Genomic DNA, 24,357 nt, shown 5'->3' on the forward strand with positions numbered 1-24,357 from the left:
TGAGGTTATAACCCAGTAGTGCTTTGTTCTTCGTGCTCCAGTTGTTCCAACCTTCAGCCTTTGGGACCTCTTTCATTTGGTCTTGTTTACCTGTTTATTTTAGCGGTTTTTTACTTCCTAGAACTACAAGGTGCTTCAGGCTCATCTTGTGTTTTTCCTCTCTCAGTCCTAGAATTAGCCATTTTTCCAAAGGTGTCCTGGTTCTGTTTATTGGAGAATGGTATTAGAAACCAAGATCCAGGGTCTAGGTATGCCTTTTGCTACTGGAATGTTATTTCTTCTTGGTCCTCTCAGCAGATTTAGCAAAATAAAGAAATCCAAGTTATAGTCTAGCATGTATATTCACATATCTATAAATATTTCTGTATATAATTATTTGTACCTATATAGTATCTTTAATAGCATAAAATCAGAGATCACTAAATATTTAACAGTAAGGAATGTCTGGGGCTTTCTTGGTGGCTCAGATGGTAAAAAAATCTGCCTGTAATGCAGGAGACCCAAGTTTGATCCCTGAGTAGGAAAGATCCCCTCAAAAAGGGAATGGCACCCACTCCATTATTCTTGCCTGGAGAATTCCACGGACAGAGGAGCCTGGCAAGCTACAGTCCAAAGGTCTACAACTATGATATATGTTAACCTCACAATGCAACTGTTAAAAGGGAAAGTTTTGAAAACCCTGGTAACTGTAACACCTTGCAAACACAAGTATACTTGTAAGTGTGATAATTACAGACATAGGTAGATTCGAACTTTAGAAGGAAAATGGAGTGGATGGTTAGAGTGGTCATAGTTTATTCTTAATATTAAACTACAATGAAATTAATTTGGCTTCTACAGTAATATTTAAGAATCTTCTAATAGGTTCTTTCTTGAAGCTGAAAAAAGTTGATGTATTTAAATTATTTTCAGATGAAAGAAATGAGACATTTTTATATTTTCTTGCTACAGTACTGGCTTCTCCTACGATAATAATGACATTGTTTAATCATTCACAATAGCCAAGGACCATGCTAAGAAGTTGTGAAGTTATAGTCAAAGCAGTTTTAGGGGGAAGAAATCTGTTAGTGTTTAAAGGAATGTATTTCCATAAGAGCAAGAAGAACCAGGCGTTTAGCTTCTTCTTCTGTTTCCCCACTCTGATCTTCTTGATTGACTCAGTAAGTACCACAGATCTTTTGGCTTCCAGGATTTCTCAAGCCACAAATCAGAGTGCTCTTGAGAATTTCCGGTGAAGTCCTTCTTAAATGCAAAATGTTAAAAAGGTTTTCTAGCAGATATTTTCCCCCAGTCTTCTCAGGTTCAGCTGGCCACAGGGGGAATGTGATGGACTGAATAACCCCAAAGTATATCATTTAACTCCGCGGTTGTAGGAAGTCAGCTGCAAAGATGGCAGATCAAATGCAACGTCTGCCATTGTTGAGGCTGGTGGTCCAGTGATCACAGCGCCTCAATTACAGCTCTTCCAGGGAGCACGAGCAGCGGTCATTAAATCATTATGTCTTTGATTAGTTGCTCTAACTGGTCATTGCCTTTGAAATACGATAGCACAATTTGAAGTTTTATTAAACTTCTTTCTGGAACTGCTGAAAAAGATGTTGTGTTTAAAAAAAAAAAAAATCGAAAGGTTTGCCACGTATTTTATTGGAGGAGGCTGAGAAGAAGAAAAAGAGGAGAAAAGAAGAGTGTTTCCCATTATCGGTCATTTTGTGGTCTCAGAAAGCCTAAGGTGGTCCCCGTGTGCCCACAGCCCACTTCTCAGAGCAGCTGGCCCCCAGGGAGGGGACATGAGACGGGGCAGGTCAGGAGACCCGAACCCACTCCCAGACCCTGCTCCCGCCTGCCTGTGTGAGCACAGCTTAGCACGGCTGGCAAAAGATGAGCTTCACCCTCACCATCCAGCTTGAAAAACCTAATTCAAACTTCACTTTTTTGTAAGTGAGAATTTGGTTTCCTTTTTATTTCTTTTTTTAAAATTGATTTATTTGCTTGTATTTGGCTGTGTTGGGTCTTAGTTGCCGCATGTGGGATCTTCATGGCATCGTGGGGCATCTTTCCTTGCACGGACTCTCTAGTTGGGGCATGCAGGCTCAGTAGTTGCTGCGCATAGACTTGGTTCCCTCATAGCGTGAAAATGAAAGTCACTCAGACGTGTCCAACTCTTTGGGACCCCATGGACTATATGGGATTCCCCAGGCCAGAATACAGGGGTGGGTAGCCTTTCCCTTCTCCAGAGGAACTTCCCAACCCAGGGACTGAACCCAGGTCTCCCGCATCGCAGGCAGATTTTTTACCAGCTGATGGGACCTTGGTCTCCCGGCGAGGGATGGAGCCCAAGTCCCCTGCATTGCCTGGTGAATTAAACACAAGACCACCAGGCAGGTCCCTGCTTTTTGTTTCTGTTTTGAAGGCCAGGTGTTCAGCCTTCCTGCTACAGAACCATCAGAGTATGGATAACCCTGTTCGCTGAAAAACTAGGCTTTAATAAAAAAGGCAGAGTGTTCTTTGTGATGCTAAGAACCCAGCACCCGAAAGTGGTTCCTGCTCTCACACCCTCGTTGCATCCCAGACGAGCGTGATGCCCAGAGGCCAAGAAGCCCCAATTTCAGTATCCTAACAAGCCCCCCCCAATAGCCTTCCCTTCTCGAAATGAATAGCTGCCCCTTGAAGACACAGAAAGACGTTTCCATTACTTAGTGATGCATTTCTCATCTCCATCTGAGAATGTGCCAAACCTAGAGTGGGGATATTTCTACTTCAGCTCACTTTTTTTATTTCAGTCCCTATTAAAAGTTACGCTCTCGGTGTCAAACTGAAATACCCAATTAATTGTGGGTACACTTGAACCCTTGCTCTGCAACTCAGTGTGTTTCTAGGCCGAAAGGGAAACCAACGCTCCACCTAATTGGAACTTCTGGTTTTATGGCGTATCCTGGAGTTTTCGCTTCGTTTTTATTTTCGATGTTTTCCAGGGTTAATGGTGTTTTCTGTGCTCGTCTACATCAGCCCACTATGTGGAAGCCCTTGGCAGTTTTCAAATCGTAAGAGCTTTAAAGAAGCCTCCAACGTTGAAATTGTATTTGCTGTTGGGAAAGTCGTTATGAGTTATTGGAAATGGAATTAAAATTGTATAATGAAGGATCGATCCCTTATTTTGGAGTTCTGTTTCGTTAGGTATTTCGTCTTGTGTTCTGTAGGTTCAGATTACAAAAAGAACACTCGTCTTCGGGGAGGGACAAAGTTATTTTGCTTTCTCTACATTTGTCCTGTTTTGCCTGGCCTCTGGTTTTGTTTAATCCTCTCAAAGACCCTTTTAATGGACATTTCAACATGACTACTTCTCTGTGTGGTAGCCTCTAGGAAACAACCATTATGTCAAGCCCCTTCACAGCTAAAGTAGTAAGTTCACATAGTGGAAGAATCTTCAGGGTTGCATCTTACGGGAGGAAAAAAAAAAAGCCCACTGCCTTTTTTTTTTTTTTTTTTTTTACAAAAGAACAGAACATTTACCCAGTCTTGTTGGGCACATGAATGTTCAGATGCCGGCACAAAAGAAATCTCCAATCTCTAACCTCACAATGAAATTGCTCCGACAAAAGATCACGGAGCACCGGGCGCACTAAAGTGGAAGAGCCACAAAACCGCAGCGGCATCTGAGCCCGCCTGCAGAGGTTCCTGGGGGACCGTCTTTATCCACCATCCTGGTGCTGCGGCCCGGCTGCAATGCTCCAAGGAGCCAAGGCAGTTCCCCGGCACCACTGGCATTTATTCCGGTGGCGTCTCTACGAGTAAATAGATACCTGTCCGAGGAGGACAGGGAGCCGTGCACTCGAACACGGTTATCATTTGGCTTCTCCAAGAGGCACAAGTTTCCACTCCCCGGTAGGAAGAGAGAGGGTTATTTGTCTCGTGCTGAGACAAGGCAGTCTTCAGAGATGAGTGGCACACCCTTGTCAACCCAGCCCCTTCCTGCGCCAGGCTAAAGAGATCCTATTAGTTCTCATAATTGATTCTGAGGGCTGCAGCCTATGTTTCCCCAGCTCTGCGCCATTCACGCCAGGGATGTAACTCATGCACACTTGAGCATCCAACATGGCTGGCAGGCCTCGGACTCCCTGCTCCTGGCTGCCTCATTTTTTAATCAGCTATCTGAGGAATATTTATCTAATCAACAAAGAGTGCTGTCAGAAGGAGACCAGCGGTGACATTAATATAAGTCTGTGGTCTCCTGGTGCAATGACGGAGGAAGAGTTTAGGATAAAACCCTGCTCGTTTGAGTATGCCAACAGACCACGGAATATGTTTATTCTGCTTAGAGAGAGCTAGTCAAAGGGTTTCTTATGTTGGAATTTTGCTCTATGATTTATTCTCAGGTGTTCATATGCTGTAGTTTTAAAAAAAAGTTTGTTTTTTTCTTTTTTTAAGAAACAAAATGAATTTTCCTTTAAACGAAAAATTTAAGTCCTTATGATCATCATGGGGAACTTGGATGAAAAGCTGTAGTGTCCAAAAGTAAAGAGGTGTGTAATAATGGGAGTCGTTAACTCTAAGTGATTCCAGCTCCTCTGACTTAGTCGAAAGCTATCATTTGCACGTTTTCCCTTTCTGTCTCTTCTGAAAAGTTGGTGACTGCCTGTTAGTAATTATAAGGAGTTGAGTGTGCAGTGCACAAAACTCATCATGTGTAGCGCTCAGACACCTCAGAGGGATGTTCTGTGCATTAGACTTTATGCCAGCTTTCCTTCCTCAGATGTGTGGCTGGGGTGGCCAGCCGTCAGGACCTGGGCAAGCTGGGTCGTGGCCACCCACCGGTCAGGCTGGCAGCCCGCCCTCCCAGAAAATCGGTCAGCCGAGGATGTGGACACCATCAGGTCTGTGCTCTGGAGGGGCAGGGTCACATGACACCCCCAGTGCGCGTGCTCCGATACTTTCCAACCTTTGCACCAAAGTCACCTCTCTCTTCCTCTTGTAATTCAAAGATCACCTTTGAAAGTCGGTTTTCATAATCCCTTCAGTGTTCATACACAAGAGGGCTATTTGTCAGTTTTGCGTGGAAGTGACAATACCCTTGTTATCAGAGGGCAGTACACTTTTTGTTTTCTTACAGTTTGCAGCACAAGTCTCTGTACTGTCTTAACCTGCCTTTTCCATAATTTTAATCCTTAGAAAATATCTTCCAACCAGACTCCTGATGAGTTTCACCTCCCCCGCTGCTGTTAATTCTCGACCCTCAGCTGTGTGCCCCGTGTGCCTCCTCGTGTTAGACAGTCCAGCAGCTGCCTGGGATTCCACCCAAGTCCACGGTTCACATTTTGTCACCATTATGGGGAGAATGCTACAGTGTCCTGCTAAAGCCTTCCTTTCCCAGGCCCCCTGACATTTCTGCTGACCCAGACTGGGATTCAGAAAGATCCACTTAATTTGCAGGCTGGGGACTTCCCCTGGCGGTTCAGTGGTTAAGAGTGCTTCCAGTACAAGGCATGAGTTCCAGGAACTAAGATCCCCACATGCCATGTGGCGTGGCCAAGAAAATAAAAGAAAAATTCATTAATTAATTTTTGAAAAATAATAATTTGCAGGCTGCAGTGATATGCTGCCCGTCTCACTGTCTACATTTGTTGCTTTGTTGTTCTGACTATTTGCAAAAAGCCCACAGACTGCAAACACACCTGGCTTCTTTGTCCTTCACTGTGTCCTCGAGCTTGTTTAAACTCACGTCCATCGAGTCGGGGATGCCCTCCAACCATCTCATCCTCTGTTGCCCCCTTCTCTTCCTGCCTTCAGTCTTTCCCAGCATCAGGGTCTTTTCTAACGGGTCAGCTCTTTCACATCGAGTGGCCAAAGATATGACCATCTGTCTACATTGGGACTGACCATTGGTTTGCACTAGATCTGGAATTTTATGTCATGGGTTGAGTCTGTGTCCATTAAAATGTGCATGTGTGTTCTCAAACACTGGAGACAGTGGTGCTGAACCACTGTGCCTTTGCAGTAGTTAGGTAAGGTATTCTCAGCTCCCAGGTGGTGCTAGTGGTAAAGAACCCACCTCGCAATGCACGAGATATAAGAGATGAAGGTTTGGTTCCTAGGTCCAGAAGATCCCCTGGAGGAGGGCCTGGCAACTCACTCCAATACTCTTGCCTGGAGGATCCCATGGACAGAGGAGGCCGGTGGGCTACAGTGCCATCTGGTTGCAAAGAGTTGGGCACGACTGAGCGGCTTAGCATGCACGCAGAACGTAAGGCATTCTGGAAACTGCTCACAGTAGTTCAGTTCAGTTCAGTTCAGTCACTGAGTCACGTCCGACTCTTTGCAACTCCATGAATCGCAGCACGCCAGGCCTCCCTGTCCATCACCAACTCCCGGAGTTCACTCAGACTCACGTCCATTGAGTCAGTGATGCCATCCAGCCATCTCATCCTCTGTCATCCCCCTCTCCTCCTGCCCCCAATCCCTCCCAGCACCAGAGTCTTTTCCAATAAGTCAATTCTTCACGTGAGGTGGCCAAAGTACTGGAGTTTCAGCTTCAGCACCATTCCTTCCAAAGAAATCCCAGGGCTGATCTCCTTTAGAATGGACTGGTTGGATCTCCTTGCAGTCCAAGGGACTCTCAAGAGTCTTCTCCAACACCACACTTCAAAAGCATCAATTCTTCGGTGCTCAGCTTTCTTCACAGTCCAACAGAAAAACCATAGCCTTGACTAGACAGACCTTTGTTGGCAAAGTAATGTCTCTGCTTTTGAATATACTATCTAGGTTGGTCATAACTTTCCTTCCAAGGAGTAAGCGTCTTTTAATTTCATGGCTGCAGTCACCATCTGCAGTGATTTTGGAGCCCAAAGAAATAAAGTCTGACACTGTTTCCATTGTTTCCCCATCTATTTCCCATGAAGTGATAGGACCAGATGCCATGATCTTCGTTTTCTAAATGTTAAGCTTTAAGCCGACTTTTCACTTCTATCAAGAGGCTTTTGAGTTCCTCTTCACTTTCTGCCATAAGGGTGGTGTCATCTGCATACTGAGGTTATTGATATTTCTCCCGGCAATCTTGATTCCAGCTTGTGCTTCTTCAGCCCAGCGTTTCTCATGATGTTCTCTGCATAGAAGTTAAATAAGCAGGGTGACAATATACAGCCTTGACGTACTCCTTTTCCTATTTGGAACCAGTCTGTTGTTCCATGTCCAGTTCTAACTGTTGCTTCCTGACCTGCATATAGGTTTCTCAAGAGGCAGGTCAGGTGGTCTGGTATTCCCATCTCTTTCAGAATTTTTCACAGTTTATTGTGATCCACACAGTCAAAGGCTTTGGCATAGTCAATAAAGCAGAAAGAGATGTTTTTCTGGAACTCTCTTGCTTTTTCCATGATCCATCGGATGTTGGCAATTTGATCTCTGGTTCCTCTGCCTTTTCTAAAACCAGCTTGAACATCTGGAAGTTCACGGTTAAGAGACTGTTGTTTATCCAATTAGCAGAAGAGCAGAATGGAAAATACTGATGGAATGCTCATACCCTGCTGCCTTTTTGTCCCATAACAGGAAATTCTCATATTAAAATAATTGTTTTATGTGAAATGAGAAAATCAACGTAAGTTAACCTTTGTTTAAAAAGATGAAACTATATTCCTGAAACATTTTTATTTATTTTTTTTTTGATGGGGCAAAGGTGTTTTAATCAACATAGTGTTTTTTAAAAGCTAATTTTTTAAAAAAATAGTTATTAAATTATAGTTGTTTTACAGTGTTGATAGTTTCTGCTATACAGCAAAGTGAACCAGCGATGTGTATACATATATTCCCTCTCTTTGGATTTCCTTCCCATTTAGGTCCCCACAGAGCACTGAGTACTGTCACAAACACAGAAATACAGATCCATGGAACAGGAGAGAAGGCCCAGAGATAAACCAACACACCTATGGTCACCTAATCTATGACAGAGGAGGCAAGAATATACAAAGAACTCTACTAAAAACTAAATATTTAATTAAAATAACGATTACCCAGGAAATTTAGTCGTTTGAGCTAGCTCCACATGGAGTCCTCAAGAGTCACCGACTGATCCAAAGGCCTGTGGTCAAAGGGTGCTGCCAGCGCGATGGCCGTGGTGTGTGCTGGTCCATGGAGCCAGCATCCAGCCAGCAGGATCAGGTTGCCTCACTCCTGGGTCTGTTGGGTGCAGCGTCCTCCTTTTCGTAGAGGTGAATCCAGGCAGCAGCACTGCACATAAGCTGAGATTTTATTGATGATAATATGATTGTATTTTCTCATTGAGAAGCTTCTAAACAAGTGGACTTAGAGCAATCAATGCCCCAGGAGACAAATGCACGTCTCAGGACCTCTGTATCAGCCAGAAAATGTCCATTTGTTTAGGAGGAAGAAAAAGGCATGACATTTTACACATTAAAATTGATTATTTCATCAATAGGTTAATAGAAAACCAGGCTTCGAGTTCCCTTCCTGCTTATCCATCCACACAGTAATGGGAGGCTGGGGTTTGAAAAATGCCAGGTGGGAAGCAGGCAGGAGAGAGGTTTCTGAACCAGCTCCGCTTCCTTGCAGAGGGGTGCCCAGCCCCAGTTCTGCCTATTTATATGTAAATGCTTTAGAACGAGGTAAGTTTTCCCACTGAGAAGTGCAGTTTCTGTGGCTGTGACTTTCTGGAACTTTTGAAACATGGGCCAAGATGCCAGAGCTTGGGCTATTGAGATTACTAAGTACGCGCTTAATTCTGTAAACATATGACTTGTAGCTGAATGCGTGTGAATGAATGTGTGCTCATCACGTCTGACTCTTTACAGCCCCATGGACTGTAGCCTGCCAGGCTCCTCTGCCCATGGGATTTCCCATGCAAGAAAACTGGAGTGGGTTGCCATTTCCTGCTCCAGGGGATCTTCCCAACCCAGGGATGGAACCTGCATCTCTTACGTTTTCTGCATTGGCAGGTGATTTTTTTTACCACTGTGCCACTTGGGAAGTCATCTGTACCTGAGGAACCCGGTATTTATCCCCTGAACACTTCCCAAGGGAACTCTCAAATACTATGACTGGTTTCCTTTGTCTCAAGTGATATTTGTAATATTGGTTGTACTTGAAACCCCTATTGCCAGGTATGGTGTTACCTGGGACAATACCTTATAGATAAGATACCTTGAAAGTGTAGAGATTAGGGAAGCTTCTGCACTGATGGAAAATTAAATTTGGACCTATTATACTGTAGAAGGGACTTGTTCAACCTTACTAGGTTAGAGATGACATTTCTTTTTTTTGTCTTTTTAAAATTTATTTTGTTGAAATGTAGTTGACTTACAATATTATGTAAGGACTCTTGAGCATCCCTTGGATTGCAAGGAGATCAAACCAGTCAATCACAAAGGAAGTCAATCTTGAATATTCATTAGAAGAACTGAAGCTGAAGCTGAAGCTCCAGTACTTTGGCTACCTGATGTGAAGAGCCAACTTGTTAGAAAAGACCCCGATGCTGGGAAAGACTGAAGGCAGGAGGAGAAGGGGATGATAGAGGATGAGATGGAACGGACATGAGTTTGGGCGAGCTCCATGAGATGGTGAAGGACAGGCAAGCCTGGTGTGCTGCAGTCCGTAGGTCACAAAGAGTCGGACCCAACTGAGCGACTGCACAACAATCTTGTGTTAATAGTACAGCAAGTGATTCAGCAACATATATGTGTATTATTTTTCATATTCTTTTCCATTGTGGTTTACTACAGGATCTTGGGTAGAGTTCCCTGTGCTATATAGAAGGACCTTATTGTTTAACTCTTCTATATATAGCAGTTTGCATCTTCTAAACCCCAGACTCCCAAGACATTTCTTATTAATTTGAGTTTTCAAGCCACAGAGTCCTTCTTAGTCATTGTTATAGCTTCACTCTTTCTTCTTTTGAATCAGGTGACAGCTAACTCACGTCTAGTTTTTATTCTCACCAACATGAAATGTGCATCCTGATTATAGAGTGCTGTTTCTCAAATATATCTTATGTTGTCACGCCAAGGAAGTCCAGTGTGCACCAAATTGCTTGGCATTCGCTTCAGCAGTGGAAGTCCTTGTGAAGACCTGGTCCTCTCCCTGTTTGTTCTGTGGCCCTCAGAACTTGACACTCCACAGCCTGCACTGTACTGTGTAAGGTTGAGTCTTTTGGCCCTAAGCTACTGCAGACAAGACCAGCCAGCCTGTCCTAAGCCAGGAATGTGTTGGGGTGAGCCAGCTGGCCCCTGACCAATGCATGCCTTGCTTTGTGGTCCATCTGCGACCCAGTATGTCAGCCTGGCTTTCTGCAGTGAGCTTCAGACACACTTGTGGAAACAGATACACCTGCCTCCCCAGGTCAGCACTTCATACCTGCACTAACAAGTGCTCCCTGAGAGCTCAGCTGATAAAGAATCCCCCTGCAATGTGGGAGACCTGGGTTCGATCCCTGGGTTGGGAAGATCCCCTGGAGAAGGGAAAGGCTACCCTCTCTAGTATTCTGGCCTGGAGAATTCCCTGGACTGTGTAGTCCATGGGGTCGCAGAGAGTCACACGTGTCAGAGCGGCTCTCACTCACTTCACTGTCCAGTGAAAGCCTCTTGCAAAGCTGGACAAGTTTCTCTTCCGGGCTGTGGAAATCAAAAGAGACGGGTGGTCCGATCATGCCCCGTCCTCAGGAGCTTGGGCGACTGTGGCCATCCTGTCTGTCCACACTGGTCTCTGGCTGGATCTTCAGCTGCATTAGCCTGAAGACTTGTTTTTCAAGAACCACCCTGTCTAACTGTGCTTTTCACGGTATGTCTCCTCTGAAGGGCTGACGGGAGGCAACCTGTTTGTCCCATGTGTCTAGTTCCTGAGTTGGGGGTGGGAGGGTGTGGGGCTGATGAGGTGAGGACCTGTGTGTGGAGAAGAGTGTTCGGGAAGGTAGGAGAGGGGCTTAGCACCCCAGGTCATCACTACACGAAGTGTGAGGGGTGGGCGTGCCTTGCCCATGGGGAGCTCATCCTGCGGTTCACTTCCAAACCCAGGGCTGCCCGTGGGTCTCTTGGTGTTTGTCTTTTTCTCCTGGATGCTTTCTTCAGTGAACAGAGAGCTTAAGGGGGCGTGTGCTCTTTGGGTCCCTCGGTTCAGAGCCCCCGAGCCTCCTCCTGTAGGAAGGAAAATGGAACTACCATCAGCCGCAGCACATTGAACAAGTTTAGCTGGTCTAGTTCCTGTCCAGATCACAATACGTCTGGAGAGAAAATGCTTCATTTTTTCTTTTTTTTAACGGCTCTGGGAGTTACAGACCTACCGTCTGCAGTGTACGCAGAAGCTATTTGATTTGACACTCACCCAGTGTTTTGCCAGATCCAAGGGCTCATGTCTGCTGGCCTCGGTAGCTCCTTCAAAAGACGCACTAGCGATAAAGAACCCTTCTGCCAGCCTAGGAGACGCAGAGACTAGGGTTCAATCCCCGGGTCAGGAAGATCCCTTGGAGAAGGGAATGGCAACCCACTCCAGTCTTCTTGCCTGGGGCATCCCATGGACAGAGGAGCCTGGCGGGCCACAGTCCATGGGGTCACAGAGAGTCGGACATGGCTGAAGCGACTTAGCACGCACACGCCCCAGCCCCCAGGGACAGGCCTGCTTTGCTCAGTTGTCAGTAGGCGCGGTAGTACCAGCAGGACGAGGCGGGTGCATGAACTTCCTTGTCTGGGCTTTTGCTGGATTCTGTGCAAAGCTAAGGATGCTGGCTGACTTCCCTCTGCCCTGCCCGAGACCCTCTGCACTTCGGACCCAGGGAGGCTTGGCCGGGAGATGAACCTCCCCTCCCGGCGCCCGCCTGCCTCCCGAGAAGTGCACGTCGGAGGTGATGTCACGCGCTCCTTTGACATTTCTTTTCTCCCCGTTTCATTTGTTTCTTTTCCTTTTTGTTTTCTCTCTTTCTCCCCCCTCCCCCCTCTGCTCTCGGGATGCAGCCAAACGCAAAGCATGGAAACTAAACCGTGTTGGTAGCCTGCGAAATATTTACAGCAGCAGCACCAACACCGAAGGTAACGCCGCCCCCGCCCCCACCCTCCGCACCCCTCACCCTGGCCTTCCTGCCTTCCTTCCCTCCCGTGCAGAAATGGAGATGCGATTCGCCCAGAGCCGCATGCACCCCAATTGTGTTTGCAGAGTCATTCCTGTGGTCTTTTCATCTTTTTGTTTGTGTGTTTGATTTTTTTTTTTTTTTTACCATTCGTGTTCCTTTCAGCTTACTTAAATTTTGACCTTTCCCTTGCCGTCCTAGACTAGTGATGTTTAAATTACTTCAGAAACCTATTTTCTCCTCTTTTTTTTTCTTTTCCTTTCTACGTGTGGGCACTCAGTGTAATATTTCCCAAGTTATTACAGTTTTTAAAAGTGTTAGTATCAGGTGTAATGATCTGTAGCCGAATACAATAGTGTGCCGTGACATTTAAGTAACAGTCTTAATTTGTTTTGTGGAAACATTCTCCGTAATGCTCTCTGCAGCTCTAATCCAGAAGCAGCCAGGCCCGGGTCATTTGCATGGGCTGCTATCGCTTGTAAATTCAGTATATTGTTGTGTTTCTAAAGGTCGTCTGGTGCCAAAGTTCACAAATTGACTTGCCTTGCTTTTTTCACCGAAGACAGCCGTCATTGCTTTTGTATAATAGCAGATTGAATTTCCCCCCCTCCCCGCCTTCATTTGAAACAACACAATTATAAATTGCCCTTTTTTTTATGATTACAAATGTCAAGGGTCAGAATTATTTTGATGCCAGGCAAAAGAAAACCACCCCCATCAGCCCCAGCCCTTGTAAGGGAGGCTGGCGTATAATACATGCGATGCAAAATAGGTCGCAAGCCAGCGATCTCGGTATAATATGGGGGACTTTTTTTTTTTTTTTCACTTAAGTGCAAGCCAAATGGGTCAAGTAATCGCAAGCTCGTGCCCTAACACTAATTGACTTATTTGGGGATGATTATAACTGTAATATTTTTCTTAATGTCACTGTTTTCTGGGCTGTTGATTTTAGCGATTGCCAAGCAGTGGCATTAAATCTCTTGTAAATTTTAAATTGCACGCTATTTCTGTAAACAAGTCCCCCTCTTCACATCCCGATCATTAACCTTTGCTGATTTATATCACCATCCTTTTTTCCTTTCTTTCACAATTACTCCTGTCTCACCACCAAAAGCCCAGCTCTCAGCCAGAAAAAAAAAAAAGGGTGCCTGAAAAACAAAATTACATTTTCATGATGGCTTGTTAAAGAACTATTGTTTTAATCATAATCTTTTTTTTCATTCCTCAAGGGGAAACTCTTGTCTGTTAAGGTACCAATGGAGCTTGACCCACCCCCTACCACCTTGGTATTTTCTTTCAAAGCATTCGCTCTAGAGAGACAAAAATGAGAGAGAAAAATAATAGAAGCTTAGAAACAGTCACCTGCAGTATCATTTTCTGCTGGCTTTTAAAGGGTATTAAGTGTCCTCATTCTCTATGTTTTAATGTTAGTTTTTCAATTCAGGGTTCATAATCATTTCTCTTCCCTCTGTCCCTATCAGATGTTTTTCTTGTGTGTGTGCACTTGTCACAACAAATTTGTTTATTGACTTCCAGCCTTTAAGCAATATTTGTGAGGTCTGGTTTTACCTCTGGTTGTATACAAAACTAGGGAGGGGCGGAGGAGGCAGAGATAGTCCTCCCACCCCTGAGACTTGCTGATGGGGTCTTCCAGAAGACACTGACAGGGAAGTGTCTCACGACAGGTGTGACAGTTTGCAGAAGTGGGAACTTCTCAGCCTTGACCAACCAGGTAACTTGCAAAGTCCGCCCTGCCCAGCACTCCTGGGCGGGGCGGGACCATGATGCTCTCTGCTCTCTGAAATCTGTCAATACAGTAACAGTGCAATGCACTCAGGGTCCCATCAATTGCCAATACTCTAGGTAGTCCTGAAGCTGCTGGAGTAAATAGTGTCCAGTTCTCTGTCACACTGCATTTCTGTTCAGCACGCGATTACATCTATGTATCTTCAGTTAAGCGACATGACCGTTCTTCATTTACTTTGGGTTTCTTTCGAGACTGTTATCTGTATGTACCAAGTCTCACGTCATACAGCTTTTAGGATGATAGTACTGAATTCATGTAACTATATGAAAATATCAGAACGCCTTTCTGATTTCTCGTCTTTTGCTATATGGTATCACCGCCTATTTTCTGTCTATAAATTGACCCTTCATGAAAAGTCATGTTTCAGACATTCTAACTGTTGTGGTAACCTGAGTCCTTGAGTGTTCCCCTAAAGATACCCTGAATGGAATATTTTTTAAACTGGTTCACATGAGTAATTTGTTCAGCTGCTGCTGCTAAGTCGCTTTAGTCGTGTCCGACGCTGTGCGACCCCATAGACGGCAGCCCAGCAGGCTCCCCCATCCCTGGGATCCTCCAGGCAAGAACACTGGAGTGGGTTGCCATTTCCTTCTCCAGTGCATGAAAGTGAAAAGTGAAAGGGAAGTCGCTCAGTCGTGTCTGACTCTTCGAGACCCCACGGGCTGCAGCCTACCAGGCTCCTCTGTCCATGGGATTTTCCAGGCAAGAGTACTGGAGTGGGGTGCCATTGCCTTCTCCAATTTGTTCAGAGGTATCCACAAAATACTGTTGACACCAAAGTTTCCTGTAGAGGGAGTTAGAACTTGAGTTTTGGGGGTGGTGGGCAGGCCCTGTCCAAGAGCTTGTCTACACCCCTCCATCCAGTCCCAGAGAGAACAGCTCAGGCATGGTACAGCTCACCCCAGGACACAGGCTGGTGACAGACAGGCAAGACCAAGAAATGAACCTGATGGTCTCGCTCCAAAGCCCTTTCTTGCTTACATTCATTCTTCTGGCCCCATGGCTACGTCTCCTCGTTGAATCTTCACTACCAGGTAGGTACTTTGTTACAGGTGGGAGTTTAAACAAGTGAGACGGTTTTCTGCAGGACCGGGAGCTGGCATCTTCCAGAGACAGGCCATGTGCCCGGATCTCTCAGCTCCATGACCCTTCTCCTGGGTTCTCATGGAAAGAGTCAAGGATGAATGTCAGGAGTGGATGAAAATAAATTAAACAGAACTAATTTTCTAATGGACAGGATTAGAAAACAAACAAAAATATGTTCTCTTCCACTTTCTTTTCTGTCCACTGGGGCTAATTATCTCTGAAACCAAGCTGGAAACCTCGTTTGTGTATTATATTGCCCTAATTTTTAAACCTCCGTTTACTTTGTAAAAGCTCAGTTCTTTCCCAAAGTTGGTGAAATTTAAATTCCTTCAACAAGAATGCAACTTTAATTTTCGCATCTCGGAAGCCTGCGTGCGAGGTTGGATGGAAGGTTTGTGATGTGATTCTTCACTTCATAGCTGCCTATTAAGCCAAGGGGAAAACGTATCTGAAGTCTGGTGGGTGAGGCTGGACTTGAGAATGTTCAGCTCCAAGGGAAACATGTTTCTGGAAGCAAAGAGACCTGAGCAGAAGTGGACACACGGCCAGGCAGCCGGCTGCGTGGTCTGTGAGCAGCATCACCCCCGTGGGAGGACGCGGAATCCACGTGCGTGTCCTCAGTCCTCACATTCCCTGCACCGCTGGGGTGGGTCGGACCATCACCCACTGTGCAGTGGGCCAACCATGGACTCTACTGGGGTTTTCAGCTCTCGCTGCTCCTACAGAAGATTTCTAGGCACAGGTTGAAGTGTAAATGTGTAGAGAAGCAATGTATCATGGAACGAGGAGCTTTTCCAGGGGTGCCAGGCCCAGCCACGCCATATGCATGGGACAGGCCATGTCAGTCGACTACCAACGGGGTTCGGTACAGCCTGAAGTACCGGCTCAGCCCTGGTGTAGACTCCGTGTCTGTGGATCTGGAACTTGGCCCAGACGCAGGCGTGTGATGCCTGTCTGGGGTCCTTGGCCACAGCGCAAAGGCCAGATGGGGGAACTCGAAGGTGCCAGGCATCGTGGTTCCACACAGGCCCCATTGTGGAGAAACATGAGTCTCATTCTGGTGGTCCCTCAGGCCCCAGTCAGGCTTACACCCCCTTCCTCCAGTGGACAGCCAAGAGTGTCCCTCTGCTAGGAGCAGACACGAGCAGGCCAGTCTGTGGCCGGCCTAACTATGTGTTGTCCTCTCCACCCTCTGCAGTCCTCAGGCACAGATCTGAGACGCCCGCCTCATCCGCGTCCAGTTCAGTCACAGGTGATTTCAGGTGCTCCCGCCTGTTGAGGTCCCAGAGCTGGACCCCAGGCAGATGGAGGGTCAGGCTGATAGTCAGCCCAGGGAGGGTCACAGAGACTCTGAGGCAGGGTGAGAACGGAGAATTTTCAACCAGGCTCTGGTGGCCTGGAGGTTTAGAGGAGACTGAGGCCACGGTGGGTTCGGGAGTCCGGAGCCGTGATGGGCCCCCGGGCTGAGGACTCAGATTTCCTGGCATGCTGTCCTGTGGCCAGCAACCCCTGTGCCCCAGCGGCCTTCCCCAAGCCCCGTGTGTGTGCTGACCTGGATGGGGCCACCATTTGAGGTCGCCTTCCACGCTACAGCCAGGCTCTTCTTCGCCACAAGTCACTCACGTACTTGTCATCAAAGCCTGGTTCCTGATCAGAAACCATAAAAGTATCTTAAGCAACTAATCCTGGTCCAGTTCTCACATCCCCACTTCTTCACTCAAAGCTGAGGCCATCCCCACGCACTCTCTGCACCTTGGTTTCCCCATCTGTAAAGTGGGGACAGTGAGGCCATGTGTCCAGAGACAGGTAACGCAGCACCCACACTCCCTGCTTCCACTGCTCCTAGTGTCAGAGATGCCACGGACGCTCTCAAGGAAAAGCCAGAAGATTGAGCACCACCTACGCAGCAGGGAGCTGAGACTCGGCAGAAGTGTCGCCCCTGAACGTGTAAGAGGGGATTTTAAAAGTCAAACTTCCTTTTCCCAGACGCATTTCCCTGCCTCTCCCAGTTCGACTGTACCCTCGTCCTCCAAAGACCCATCAGATGTAGAAACTGGGCTCTTGAGTCCAACGTGCCTGCACCTAACCCCAGCTCTGCCCCGCACCCGCTTCGTGAGTTCCTGGGTTTGCTGGGCCTCTCCTCCCTGCTTAGCTTGCTTTCTCCAAAATGGAGACCTGTGCCAAAGGACAGCTGAAGAAGAAGTTGAGAGAGGCAGACAAAGCCCTGACTGTGGAACTGGGTACACGCTGGCTGCTGGGAAGCTGATGGAAAGGCTGATGTCATAGAAACCTCTCTGGGAACACACTGCATGAAGCACAGGCCTTTTAGGCCCATGGGTCCGCACAGGGCAGGATCGGCCAGAGCCAGCCCTCTTCAGCCACGAACAGACAAGATCTCATGCAGATAAATCCAGGTTTAGGAAACCCTTTCACGGGAGCTTGCTCCAGGATTTGAGTTTCTGGGGAGAGAAGCAAGATTGCCAGCTTCTTCCAGCCCTCAGCATTTCAAAGAAAAGGTGAAATAGATAATCATCCCTGTGCTGAGCTACAGCCGGGAGAGAAGAGCTGGAGTGGGGGCAGCGTGGAAGGCTCTGGAACCTGCCCGTCGGAGTGTCCTTGATCTCACCCTGGGCTCTGGGCAGAGGAAGGGTCCTGGGCCCCGTGTCCCAGTAGATTGGGAGAGCAGGGGACCTCTGAAAAGTGATGAATGTAAGTTAGAATGAGTAGCAAATGGTAAGCGTATCGCTTAGTAGCAGTGTATGGAGCATTGCTTAGTAACCAGGTAAATGACAACAGGGGTCTCTGAGTTCCCTCTTTGTAAACTGAAAGCTGGGGCCTTGAGTATTCCCGGGGTACCTGGGCCCGAGCCGGTGCCAGGCAGCGCGTTAACACAGCCACCTTCTGCCTCCTGAGATGGTTTCACCTGGGGATCCAATCACTCGCCCTAATTTAGAAGTCGTGCGTGGCCCCCGACGGTTCCGGGAGCAACAGCTGTCTCGTCGCCTGGCTCTCCGGCTGCCCTCGCACCTCTGTCTAATGTGTTGGAAAAATCAAAACCTTCTCTGTGTTTCATGAGGATCTTCCTGTGATAACGCGGAGCAGTAAACAGTCCTAACTCTGTGACCTCCCTCTGGGGTCTCGCTTTTTCACGACATGAATTCTGCTCTTGTCCTAAATTAAGCCACAGCATAACACTTCAGTCGGACTCTGGGCTAAACAAACATTTACTAAGCTGAGAGCTTGCAGAAATATTTACCTGAGAACCATGGCCAGCGCGTGTCTATAAAGACTAATGATTTTTTTTTCTTTTTGTTTAAAATGAACAGCTTCTCAAGTGGAAGAGGACATTTTTTTAACTTTTTTTTTTTTGCTATAGGTCTTGGGTCTGCACACTCCCAGACACCATATTCTTCACATTTATCTTTTCTTACAAAAAACTGAAAATAAACAGAAACTGACTTTCAATGTTATGGTAGGTTTGGGCTAAACTCTTAAACTTGGGTCGTTTTCATCCTAATTGGGTAAAATATCTAAACCACATGCTTATTGAATATATGCTTTGAAAGCAAAAGTATTGAACTATTTTACAAATTGTCAGATTCCTCAAAATTAGCATGACAGCCTGAGGCTGTGTTTGACCAAGCCTGGCGCAGTCTCCAAGGGTACAGATTGTGGGGGACCTAGGAAGGGGCAGACTAGCAAATGGTTCCATCTTGGTTTCCAACTTAGATGAATAATAATGGCACCTGGAGAATTTTGCTGACAAAGGTCCATATAGTCAAAGCTACAGCTTTTCCAGTAGTCACATACGGATGTGAGAGTTGGACCATAAAGAAGGCTGAGCACAGAAGAATTGATGTTTTTGCATTATGGTGCTGGAGAAGACTCTTGAGAGTCCCTTGGACAGCAAGGGGATCCAACCAGTCCATCCTAAAGGAAATCAACTCTGAGTATTCATTGGAAGGACTGATGCTGAAGCTGAAGCTTCGAGTACTTTGGCCACCTGATGCAAAGAGGTGACTAATTGAAAAAGACCCTGATGCTGGGAAAGATTGAAGGCGGGAGAGAAGGGGATGACAGAGGATGAGATGGTTGGATGGCATCACCGACCTGATGGACACAAGACTGAGCAAGCTCCGGCAGATAGTGAAGCACGGAGAAGCCTGGTGTGCTGCAGTCCTTGGGGTCACAAAGAGTCGGACACGACTGAGCGACTGGGCAATAGCCTGGAGAACTGGACTGGGAAGGATTCTGAGGCTCCATCAGGCTGTTTGGGGTTAGCGATGAAGGTCTTTTCCCGGCAAAAGAAAGGAAGGCACAGCACGCCTTTGTCATCATAGTCCGCCCCATTCCTTCTTGGACCACAGAGCCGAGACCAGCCGGGCGAAGTGGGCAGCTCAAGGCTCCTAGTTAGGACATGGCAGGGCAGGAAGGGAGAAGGGCATTCTGCGAGAGAGAACCCCAGAAGTGGGAGCCCAGGACCTGAAGGATACAAAGAAAAGACAGTGCGGAGGTTCAGGCAGAAACAGGGAGATGTGTACGGCTGAGTCCCTCTGCTGTGCCCCGGCAGCTCTCACAACGTTGCTAATCGGCTCTACCCCCAATATAATACAGAAAGTTAAAAGGAGGAAGGAGGAGCAGGGAGAAACCCATTGCAAAATCTGTTCAGGAGAAAAAGTGCGTGACCAGGGGTTTGCGTTCCTGTTAACACAGTCATCAGGGTACTGTGCTGAACCCTAACACGAAAGTCCCAATTCTAACAACAGACGTCACAAGCGCAGAGGACGGCAGTTTCCCCACGAGCCTTGGCTACCTGTGGTCAGGGCACTTTGAAAGGGTGACCATCGAAAAGCCTCTGGAGTTGATGGCACCTCAACTCTCTGGCCACCTCTACCAGTGGACACATGGTCCCTCCATCCTGGACGCTGTCAACTCTGCACCATTAAAATAGCAGGTTTTCATCATGTATTTGCCATTAACTATATTCAGTAGGACGCTTAGCCTCATGCATAGAAATGGACATCGGGGTCTAGGTTCCAGGTTTGTAGGGGAGCTGGGGAACACGGACCGGATTCCTCACCTGGCCAGTGAAGAATGTGGAATGAGTGATGTCTGCAGACACTTTGAGTCCTGCAAATGCAGAAGAGAAACTGATCTATTCAGCATCACCATACACAGTACACGTGCATCTCGCAGGCCCTTCTAAGCCACTGTGCATCCGAGCAGCAAGAGGGTCCAGACCCTCTCGGCCTCTGCAGAAGCACGGGGCCCTCGTTCTCCTAGTGGGCAGCTCGAGGCGGATCTCCCGCCCCTCGAAACAGGAGTCGCGCTTCCGTCCGTCTCGCCTTTCACCCACCCACTCCCCAAAAGGCATGCTCGTCAGGTGTGCCCTGCTGAAAACAACCTCCAAGTGGAAATCAGTTGCAGCTGCCTTTAGCCCTTTAACCCTTTGCCTGCTAAGATTCCGCAAAAATAATTGATGACTGATTGGCCCATTAACCTTTAAAAAAAAAAAAAGTTTGACAGCCCGGACTTGTGTAATGAGGAGGGATTTCTTGTGAAATCAGTCTGATGGCTGAGTTGCTTGCCCCTAAGGAGGCGAAATGAGCCCCACGGGGCCTCGTCTGCATAGAAACTGGACGCAATTAGTGTAATATCCGGTGTTATTAATGTCGTTTGGAATAATTGGGCAGGTTGGTTTCGACAGGTTCATGGTGCTAAAATAGTATTATAGTGGACTTTCCACAGCTAACCGTTAAACACAGAAAGCTGTTTAAATCCCTGTGAGCCTAATCACAGAACTTTATGAAAGCGCTAAGCCCTGGAATGTCCCACTGTGAGACAACACCGTTCTTTCTTTTCGGGCTCTGGGTGTGGCGGGCTTTGATTTTTTTTTTTTTTCACGACTAGGGTACCAGGGGGTTGAATTTTCATGATCACCTGTGTATCTAAGGCTACGAGACAGCCTGTCCCTTAGATGTCGTCAGGAATTTCTACAGGCTGAATTCTATATTTACAAAATGAATTAAATATAAGCCGCTGTAATGGTCACGAAGAGGCGGTTGGTAGTAATGACACAAAAACGCTTGAAACGCAGCCACTGAGAACCAGCCTTCTCATTCTTCACCTTTTTAAATGAGGGTGACGTTGGAGAGGAATGCTCTGTCTTTCTGACTCACTGGCCTCTCACCGCCAATTATTTTTATTTTTATTTTTTTATCTGGTTGCAAATACTGAAATAGCATCCCAGAGTCGCTTCAGGGATGTGAGGGGGTCCACTGGTGGTTGGAATCCTGTTTCAGTGTGGGGAGGAGCTTGTGAATGTTCTGTCCACACGGACGAAGGGGTAATATTTAGTATTTAGGTCCCTAGATCTACTGTTTACTTAATGAGTGTCAGCTCCATGGTATGGAAATACAAGCCAGGAGTAAATCTCGAGGTTTACCGTGTGTTGATCTAAGAAGATGCTGACCAGGCAGCAGCTCAGAGGCTCCCATTAGGAACAGATCTTTTCTCCACTGGACTCATCAGGACTGGGTTTGGAAGTGATGGAGATTTAAATTTTAGGCAGAGGAAAAAAAAAAGGAGGGAGGAGAATGGATTAGCTTGTCCAAACCAATTGTAGGACAGGTGGCTGGAGCCGGCTGCAGGAACCCGGGGACCTGGCAGGCATTGGGTCCATCCCACCCCTGCTTCCCTCTGCTGGCCAGCAGCATTCTCACCTGTCCACAGGTAGCGGCCTCGACAGCAGAGGGTCTCCCGCCCGTGGATAACCGTGGGCTGCATCTTGTCAGGTCCCAGGTGAGAAGGAAGGAGTTCTTTTGCCCCGAGTTGGATAAGAGCAGTTGGTTGACGTGTCCCCCACTAGCACAGATCAGAGTGGCCCCGAGCATCCCCGGATCTGACTGTCCTGGCGTCTGTGGGCGCATCCCTCCTCCCGGTGTGGACCAATTGCTAGCTCCAGAGCGGGATGTGTAAGAAGATGGCAGCCAGCACGTCCCCAGCTGATGACTGCCACATCCACAGCCCTGTGTCCCCAGCATTCTCCAGAGGTGACGAGTTAAAAAGAAATGTGACGCTGGGAATTCCCTGGTGGTCCAGTGGTTGACTTCGGCCTCCCAAGACGAGACACAGGTTCGATCCCAGCGTGGGTAGGGGAGAACTGGGACCCCGCATGCCAAGCAGTGCACCCCAAAAATTTTAAGTATAATAATAATTTTAAAACACGAAAAGAGGAATATAACACTAGTGATTAGGAGTTTCTGGGAAAATTACCTTTAAAAGTTCTGATATCAAGAGTGAGGGAAAAATAACAGAAAAATTCACTTGGAAGTAGGGAAACCCCTCCATCTCCCGCTGGATACCCTAGGAGAAATTTTTTTTTTAATGTTTGTTTGTTCTTAAGAAACAAAGCAGTGCTGGCTACCTTGAGAGAAGAAAGTAATCAGAGTAAATGAGATGATGCCAAGAAAGTCCTAGTGTTGTTCCTGACACAAACGTGGAGCCCAGTAGTATTATTTTCATATTTATTATTCCATGCAGTAGATTCACTACAGAGAAACAAGCATCCCTTCATGGAAGTCATATGTAGTATGATTTAAAATGTAACTGTTCTATAATCCTTTTTCTTTTTTTTTAATCTTGGGAGGCAAAGGAAAGTCATAATGCAGATATAATTCATTTCTGAAAACTCTTAACTGTATCTGTAAGTGTTAACACATTATTGTTGCTGTTTAGTCGCTAAGTCATGTCCGACCCATTTTCAACCTCATGGACTGTAGCCCGCCAGGCTCCTCTGTCCATGGGATTTCCCAGGCAAGAATACTGGAATGGGTTGTTGCCATTTCTTTCTCCGGGGCACCTTCCTGACCCAGGGATTGGACCCACACTTCCTGCATTGGCCAGTGGATTCTTTACCACTGCCCCATCAGGGAAGTCGGCATATTGGGCTTCTGTGGGTGGTGGTTCAGCTGGTAAAGAATTCACCTGCAATGCAGGAGACCCCGGTTCGATCCCTGGGTCGGGAAGATCCCCTGGAGAAGGAATTGGCTACCCACTCCAGTATTCTGGCCTGGAAAATTCCATGGACAGAGGAGCCTGGCAGGCTGCAGTCCATGGAATCGCAAAGAGTTAGATATGACTGAGCAACTTTCAACATATCAACCTCCCTCAAAAAGAAAAACAGCCACATACCAGCAGTATCCAGGGAAACACGAAGCCATCAGCATAGGCTTGAGGTCCATGGATACTGCTGGTGTAGAGTGATTGCAACTAAACTCTGTGCACAGATTTAACCCCTTCCTCAGGAAGTGAGGTCGCTTAGCTGACCGGCTCTGTATAAAGACATCTTCCCCAGGGCCTGAAATCCAAAAGAAGGCTGGGCTGCCGCTGCACTGAGATGGCACGGGGGTGGTCCATCCCATCCTCCTCCCTGTCTTCTCCATGCTGAGTTGGGCCCCGTCCTCCAGGTCACCCAGATGTCCGCATCCACAGCTCAGCAAGGAGCCCCTGAGCATGGCCCACTGGGGAGAGGCCATCCCAGTAACACAGGCACCACCCAAGGCGTCTTTATTCCAGAGCTGTGGCCTGATCCCCTATGGACAAGACTTAAAGGCACGCCCCCTTGCCTCTCCAGGACAAGGCCAAGCCATTCGGTTAAAACAAGAAAAAATTCACAGAAGAACGTCTGGTCAGTGTCTCACTGCCTAGTGAGCTACTCTGTAGTGAAACGCCTTGACCACCAGTCCCGACTCATACCTGCCTGTGGCTGAGAGCTCAGGGCCCGAGAATACGCTTCATACCCTGGAAACACAGTGCCCTCATGGACGGTCACGGCCACCACCGCTTACGGCTGAGCCTCTCTCGGTCACCCAAGTATTGGGACTGTGGGTTCTGACTCCCGTGTTCATGGGTCATATAATTAATCATGCGCCCTTCTGGCTTGACAGTCACCCCACTGGACCCCCCCTCTCAAAAGGACACTGTGTCGGACGGTCAAGTTGGGGTGTTTGCACAGTGGGTTCTCAATTATGACGTGAAACGTGGCTTTGCTTTCCAGGGTCATCCAGGCATGTTCCTGCGGCTAACCTTTCCAATCCCAGCCTTTTCTCATGAGCTCCTGTCAACCAGGCTCGGGCCATGGGACGCCCTGCTTCCGTTTGCTCTTTTGAGCCTTTCTGGTGTTACATTATCACTAGTGGACCACCCAGGGTTTCATCTTCCAGAGTCGAGTGAAACTTCTCTGGCCACTCATGCTCTTGAGTTAATTCATCCCCTTAAATGCGGTGTGAGAGCCTCTCTTTCCCACCAGCTACCATGACGACAGGTCCCAAGTCACCCTCCATAGTGTGACTTTTAGGGAACTGTTCGGCTCATTCACATTTCTTTGTATCTCTCCTTCCCTCCCCTC

At 47.3% G+C, this 24,357-nt stretch overlaps 1 protein-coding gene across 4 annotated transcripts in view; it reads left to right on the forward strand.

Annotated features, from left to right (window-relative positions):
* The window catches only part of AGAP1 (ArfGAP with GTPase domain, ankyrin repeat and PH domain 1), a 576,216-nt gene that overhangs the window by 478,041 nt on the left and 73,818 nt on the right, over positions 1-24,357 (forward strand). For 2 of the 4 annotated variants that reach the window (XM_040231824.1, XM_040231821.1), the window contains one exon: positions 11,943-12,017. The exons of the other annotated variants lie outside the window; for them this stretch is intronic. In XM_040231824.1, coding sequence (XP_040087758.1) covers positions 11,943-12,017 — 75 coding nt within the window. The remainder of the gene's footprint in view (positions 1-11,942; positions 12,018-24,357) is intronic. 4 annotated transcript variants of the gene reach the window in all.

Source organism: Oryx dammah, unplaced genomic scaffold, assembly GCF_014754425.2.
Source record: "Oryx dammah isolate SB20612 unplaced genomic scaffold, SCBI_Odam_1.1 HiC_scaffold_28, whole genome shotgun sequence".
Taxonomy (NCBI): domain Eukaryota; kingdom Metazoa; phylum Chordata; class Mammalia; order Artiodactyla; family Bovidae; genus Oryx; species Oryx dammah.